The 7,500-nt window shown below is 37.5% G+C and overlaps 1 protein-coding gene across 6 annotated transcripts in view; it reads left to right on the top strand.

Moving 5' to 3' along the window:
- The window catches only part of LOC125048363 (forkhead box protein K2-like), a 37,104-nt gene that overhangs the window by 21,446 nt on the left and 8,158 nt on the right, over positions 1–7,500 (top strand). For 3 of the 6 annotated variants that reach the window (XM_047647038.1, XM_047647070.1, XM_047647030.1), the window contains exons 3-7: positions 2,492–2,634; positions 3,097–3,251; positions 4,177–4,323; positions 5,005–5,198; positions 6,256–6,458. In XM_047647038.1, coding sequence (XP_047502994.1) covers positions 2,492–2,634; positions 3,097–3,251; positions 4,177–4,323; positions 5,005–5,198; positions 6,256–6,458 — 842 coding nt within the window. The remainder of the gene's footprint in view (positions 1–2,491; positions 2,635–3,096; positions 3,252–4,176; positions 4,324–5,004; positions 5,199–6,255; positions 6,459–7,500) is intronic. The other 3 variants (XM_047647045.1, XM_047647061.1, XM_047647052.1) reach the window with 3 other exon arrangements.

Consider the following 7,500-nt stretch of genomic DNA (forward strand, 5'->3'; position numbering starts at 1 on the left):
AGCCTGAAAAAAATTGGTTGAGGGAGGAAAGACAGGTAAAAGGAGGGAGAAAATGTTTATAGCAAATAACGAGAGTGAGAAAGCGGCGCTATAATAAAAGAAAAAAAAAAAGAGGTTAAAGGAAACGCAAGAACCCGAAGCGCTGTCGGAGAGGAATGAATGGTGACGACAGATAGAGAAAATCGTGAATAAATCCGGTAGATAGCAAGGACAGGAGAACAATGGATGTTGATGATAAGTCGTGTTTGTGTCGACGTTGGTGTTCTAAAATACTCCATTTTTGTTTTTGTTTTCATTATTTTATTACACAGGAATCGTAATAGAGTAGGAATCGGGAGTGCGGATTTAAAGAACAAATGAATAAAACTAAAGAAAACTGGTCTAAACCGGAAGTGACCGGCACGTCGCCGGTCCACTCTCTCTCCCTATTGACTCGTTCATTCATTCTTTTATTACTCGCTTGCTCGTCACACGCCAACCTACTCACGCCCTCCGCTCGCCCTGCTCCCCTCTCCCCTCCCCTCCTCCCCATCTCCCCTCCCCCCTCCCCCCTCCCCTCCTTACCTCTCTCCTATCCTTACTTCCCTCTCCACGTTCCCCTCCCTACCTATCCCCTCTCCCCGCTCCCCTTCCTTACCTCTCACCTCTCCCTGCTTTCCTCCTTACCTCTGCCCTCTCCCTCTCCCTCTACCCTACTTTTCTCTGTTGCACTCTCTCTTTTATCTTTCCCTTCCCTCTAGTTCTCCTTCCTTTGTTCCTGGTTCCCTTATCCTGTCTCTCCCTTCTCTCCTTCATCTTCCTCATTCCCGCCATCCACTCTCACATCTCTCCCTCATCCTCACCCTTTTTTTTCTATGCCTCTCCCATTACCTCTCTCCCCCACCCCTCCCTCGGCGCGCAATGGTCACCGGAAGTGGGTTACCGTTATTGGTATTAAAGGGTGTACTGGCTGGGGATGCGGTGTACCTCGAATTATTGTTGCAGTTGTTGGTGGTGATGTTTTTTTGTATTGTCATTGTTATTGTCATTATTATTGTCATAGTCAGGCATTGTTATTATCATCGTCGTCGTCGTCGTCATTATTCATTATCATTATTATTATTCATCCATCATCGAGGAAGTAATATATTTTTGCATCTTGTTTTTCATCTGAGTTGAGGAAAATTTAGATTCTTCGGATGAAACCTGAAGACCAGTCGTGAATCCAGATCGAGAAAGTAAATAGAGCGTAGGTGTAGAAAGAAATGTTTTTCTTTTCCCTTTAGAATTGTGGTAGACTTTTGTAGTTTGAAATGGGATTTTGTTGTTGTTGTTGTTGTTTGTAGTCATTATAATTTTTCTTTTTTATTTAACTTTTCTATGTTTGCGGTGTATGAATATGAGGCATTGACACCTTAGTGAATATCAAGGCGTGTTATGTATTACCTCATTCAGTAAACGTGGTGACAAGTGACTAGTCAGTTTATGACAGGTGTTTAAGTTACAGTACAGGTGTGCACAAAGAGGCTGTACATGTTGGTGTTGGGCAGGGTTATGGTACCAGACCAGATTTAGAAGCACTTACATTTATGTTTGGCAGGTGTTCGAAAGGGGAAGATAATGGAAGATTTTTATTTTTATTTTCTTTTTTAATGATTTACTTATTTTTATATTCATTTTTGTATTTATGTATGTATGTATATACATGTTTGTATGTATGTATATATATGTGTGTGTGTGTGTGTGTGTGTGTGTGTGTGTGTGTGTGTGTGTGTGTGTGTGTGTGTGTGTGTGTGTGTGTGTGTGTGTGAGAGTGTGTGTGTGTGAGAGAGAGGGAAGGGTTTCATTTGAAGGATGTTCAGTATCATCCAGTAATAATAATGATGATTGATGATGAAGAAAGAAAAAAAAAAAAAATAATGATAATAATAATAATAACAATTACAATAACTCTATTGATCAAGAAAAAGAAAAAAGAAACTCGGCATCAAATGAGGTAATGGAGACTGATAGGTTTGATATTAATCTACTGATAACAGAAGGTTGTTACAGGTGATAGATAAAAAGAACCAAATTAGGGAATGTTCATCATTAATTTATAATAATATATTGTAGAACAGCTTTTTCTGTGAGAAAAGCTTGTGTATATATTTTTAAAAAATCGTACATGGCCAAATAATTTGATTAAATTTTTTAGTCAAATTGGTATGCAGAAATGTTAAGAACATTAATAGGTAAATACATGTATCCAGAATACACATATACTTCTTTATGTGCATACATACACAACATGTACCTCATGTGTGCGTGTGCGCATATGTGTATGTATGTATCTATGCATATAGAAAATCAGACATGTGGCTTCAACTATTACAGGGCAAACCTTGCTAGAGAATAAGGGATGCTTTTCCTCACTTGCTACCAATATTACCTTTAAACACCACATCCACTCTCCCAATCTCTCTCTCACTCACTCAACTCACTCACTCACTCGTTTCTTCTTCCTTTGCAGTGCGGCCAACAGCTGCCCCACATCGCCCCGCGGAGGCCATGGAGGGCTCGGTGGACTCGCGGGCAACAAGCGTGTCAATGCCGAGAACCTGGTCCAGGCGGCCTACGCTGCCATGGAAGACAAAGGTGACATTGCAAATACAGGTTGGTAGTGGTTCTGGGTTCAGGGGCAAAGAGTCGGGGAGGATCGGAGTAATATGGATATATAGATGACAGTTTATATGGATTTAGGTGGGAAGGGGGGGTGGGGGTATTATTTCCTCCCTCCCCACCATTTGATTTAGATACATTTTTGAAAGGGAGGGTTGGGAGGGGGGAGAATTATTTTTGTGATTGAAATAAATAGGTAAGACAATAGGGTTGACGGAGGTTTGATCAGACGTAGAGTAGTTCAGTTTGTTAATATTTACTAGATATTGTAAAAGGTTTTAAAGATTTCTCTGAGATGGTCTTAGTTTTCAATGTTAATTGTTATAGTTATTAAGATAATAGTACTCATCTACTTTTTATTATTAGTATTAGTATTATTAATTATAACTGTGTATTTAGTTGCTTACCCTCATGATATTTGGATGTAAGCCTAAGTAAGCCTGCTATTTCTCCCAGTTACAGTTTCAACAACTCACGAAGAGAATCAGATGAACTTGTCTGTGTCCAGCCAAAATTACCACCACAATGGCATCCAGGCATCCATAGCGGACGACAGCTACTTCACGTCGCCCCATCCGCCTGACCAGCCCCACAGTCCACCTGGTGCCAAGGTGAGCATTTCTTTCTCTTCAGCTTTCATCCTCATCTTTGTGGTCGGCTTATTTTTCCTTTTGTCTTCCTGTTCATGTTTCTTTTTATCTTCGGCTTTGCCTGATCTTTGTCTCCTTGTGTTCTTCATTATTGATGCTTTTGTTATTGTTTTTGGTCTTTCTTTATTGTTTTCTTTTGTCTTCATTAAGGTTTGATTTCATATTTCTTCTCTTTCTTATCCTTGTATTGTCGTGTGTATAAATACTGGCCATATACTATCTGCATTTGCACATGCATTGCTAAAACAGCAGGGTAGATGTTTGGATTAAAGAAGGAATTTTTATTTTTATACATAGGGAGGATGTATTAAGACATAGCAAATTTATTGTTTTAAAAACTTTAAAAATCACAGAATAACCTAATAACAAAGAAATTATATACAGTCATATGTACACAGGAAGTAGAAACAAGGACATGAGCCCTGCTGAACTCTTGACAACCTGTGGAATGTGTTGAAATGTGAATTGCACAGTCAGAGTATTGGATAGCAATTGATGATTAGATAAAAGTCCCTTGAAAATGTTGATTTGTTTGTAACAAAAAAATGTAGCAGGGTTTCCAGGCAAGAGGGCATGCAATAGATTATTAGATTTCTAAAAAGTACATGTTGAACAGTGGTTTGTGGTCCTTTCAAATATAACTTTTGTCATGACTACAAGGTTGAACAGAAAATACCAAAGGTTTTGCTTCAATATGTGTTTTTGTGTGTCTGTATGTATTTGATATTGGAAAAATAATATTTTATAACTAATGACAAAACATCTTACAAGGGATGTATGATAAAAAAAAAAAACCTTTGGTTTTCTTTTCACCTTTAAAAGGTTTTGTATTGGACAGTGTTAGTTATTGTATTCTCACACATTTTTTTCTTTTTTATTATCACAGGATGACTCCAAACCACCATATTCGTACGCTCAGCTGATTGTCCAGGCTATTTCTTCAGCTCCAGACAAGCAGCTGACGTTAAGTGGTATCTATTCATACATCACCAAACATTACCCTTATTATCGTACTGCTGACAAGGGATGGCAGGTAAGGGGCGAGGAGTAATAGTGTTCATTATCATCATCATCAACAGTCATCATCATCTTCATCAATATCATTATCAATATCATTATCAATATCAATATCAATATTATCATTATCATTATTATCATTATCATTATCATTATGAATATCAACTTCAACAACTTCTTCTTCATCATCATCATCATCATCATCATCATCATCATCATCATCATCATCATCATCATCATCATCATCATCATCATCATCATCATCATCATCATCATCATCATCATCATCATCATCATCATCATCATCATCATCCATCATCATCATCATCATTCATCATCATTCATCATCATTCATCATTATTACTCATCATTATCTTCATCTTCATTGGAAGTGGTTCCATTTGTCATGTGGGAATTTTCAAATGAAATAGTTTTTCGTTATTGATATTTAGAATAGAATGTAATGGCAAAATTGTGTGTTATTGACTTATTTTGTACAAGTAAAATCTTGCTTAATGAAGAATCAGATGGACTAGCAAAGAAGTTTTCTCAGATAAATAAAATTATAAATTGAGGTAATAGAATTTTCAGCAGTAATGGAACTAGAACTCACAGAAGTACATCTAACCACAGCAGTTTCTTAACTAATCGTATTCTCTCTTCCCTCTTTTCTCCCTCTCTCTCTCTCTCTTACCAGAACTCCATCCGGCATAACCTGTCACTAAACAGATACTTTGTCAAAGTGCCACGGTCTCAAGAGGAGCCGGGGAAGGGCAGCTTCTGGAAGATAGACCCCGCGTCTGAGAGTAAACTAGTAGACCAGGCATTTAAGCGACGGCGCCAGAGAGGTGTTCCTATTTTCAAGACGCCCTTCACACACCTTTCCAATAGGTTTGTGGGATGTTGTGCTTTTTGTTGTGGGGCGATTTGCAGAGAGGTTTGGATTTTAAGGAGACTCTCTCCATAGGGTCCATGTAGGGTTTGGGGGGGGGGGAGGGGTAAAATAAGTTAAGAATTTTGAGCACCTGCATGACTGAAGATTTACCCAGTGGATCATTACTTCTCACAAAAAAAAAAAAAACTAGGTGTAACAAGTGTGTAACCCCAAACTGCTCAGCTGCTGTTGAGCAAATTTCACCCTTATCCATTAACAGGTGTGAAAATGAGATCTTGTATTTTTACATTACCTTTTGAAGTGGATCACAGGAGGTCAGTAAATAGCATATGAAAGAGAAATAAATATAGTTTCTAAAGTAAATGCCTCAATGCCTGGGGGAAAATGCTGTGCTCTTTTTTGTGAAATATCTCTGTCCATAGATGGCTCTGCTAGTGTTTAACTACGAAGGAGTTAATTAGTAGACCCTGTGATCTTACCTGAGTTTGCCTTTCCTTGAATTAGCAGGAAAAATGTTTTTTTTACTAATGCTTTAAATATCAATGATTTTATTTTTATTATAGACATTATAATTACTGTAATGTTAGAGACATTAGTAACAGTAATATAAGATAATGTGAAATATTTTTGAATATCAAGGAAGAGGGTAAACAGGTGAGACAGGCAGTACTCGTTATTGGCTCATTGTGACTTGGTACAAGTGTAGTGATATATGTGTATGTGTATGTATTTGTTTATAAACAGTAAAGTAAATTCACAGTGTACATGTCATATACATACACATATCGATAATAAGTTACTGGAAATGCATTGGAATATTCTTTTTTTCTTTTCTAAACAAAACATTTGGACCCTCCATACTACTTTCTCCTGAAAAGAGAACAAGAGATAGATCTTCAGACATATTGAGAATTAGATTTAGATAGAGATTTAAAAAAAAAAGTTATTGCTAAGGTGCACAAATTGTTTAATAGGAGATTTTTTTGTGCATTTTGTCTCCCTTACCAGAACCAGTCACTGATTTTGAATTCCCTCCCACCTTTGTCCTAACAGCAGATCTGCGCCAGCCTCTCCATCACACATTGGGATGAGTGGGCTGGTTACGCCCGAGTCGCTGTCGCGAGAGGGCTCCCCGGTGCCAGAGTATGTAGACTCGGCTACTGCCTCGCCTCTCAATCCCCTTAACACTGCTGCGCAGTATGATGTAAACACCACTAGTGCGCCATCCTCGCCACCCCAGCATCAACATCAACAAGGTTAGATTGAACTTTTGGGGTTGTGTTTAAATTTTGTTGTCATACTGTTATTGTTTTATTAAATGTTTAACTTTGGTCAGTCTGAAGCATTTTATTGTTAGTAGTATGAATGATGAATGTATGTCTTTGAGTACTGTGTTCCTGTACCAAATCAGGTTTATGAAGATTGCAGACAATATACAAGTAGTTACTTTTCAGGATGGATTTGAGACAAATGGGTTGTCAATTAGAAGGTAATTAATTACCTGATGGGTTGAAGCAGAGTGTAAGAAATGCTTGAGAGACCCTGTATGTTGCTGAAAATGGTGTCAGAATCTGCCTTGTGGAAAAGGTATTGTTTAAAAATGTAGAGAAAACAGTACCTTGAAGATTTCCAGACATGGTGAATAGAGGAAAGATTTGTTTTTCTTTCTTGTGTACTTGTTAAACTGATCTTAATCTTTAATTAATCTGAAATCACTTTACTGGTTATGGAAGGCATAAATTGATAGGTAAAGAAACTTATGTTGGTCTTCAAGAATATTGATTGCAGCAGATCTGATAAGAAAAAAAATTGCTGGGCATTTTTAGTCACAAAACTGGGGCAGTAGAATGTGATATTCAGTGAATTTATTGTATTTTAGTATGTTATATTGGTTATGTGAAAAAGGGACATGAAATTTGTATTTGTGTGTGGTACAGAATAAGATGTGATTGTTGTGTCTCAAGATTCTTTTAAAGTGTGTGATACTGTGAGGTATAATGTACCTCTAAGGATATGTATTTTTAAAATTGTTCTGATTATTTGTATGAAGTCTTGACATGAATTAAACCCTGTTTGCTTTTATAACCAAGGAAGCTAAAAGCAGATGCAGAAAATCACATAGCACTTACACCTGCATAATAAAGGCACAAGTGTCACAAACACCAGACAAGTGCACTGCTTATTGAAAAAGAGGAGGAGAAGGAGACAAGATGCAGACAGGAAGGTTGAAACAAGAACGTTATTGGCACTGGCTAATGCTACTCACTCTCACTAACATGCTTATGGTATGGCTGATGT

Source organism: Penaeus chinensis, chromosome 4, assembly GCF_019202785.1.
Source record: "Penaeus chinensis breed Huanghai No. 1 chromosome 4, ASM1920278v2, whole genome shotgun sequence".
Classification (NCBI taxonomy): Eukaryota; Metazoa; Arthropoda; class Malacostraca; order Decapoda; family Penaeidae; genus Penaeus; species Penaeus chinensis.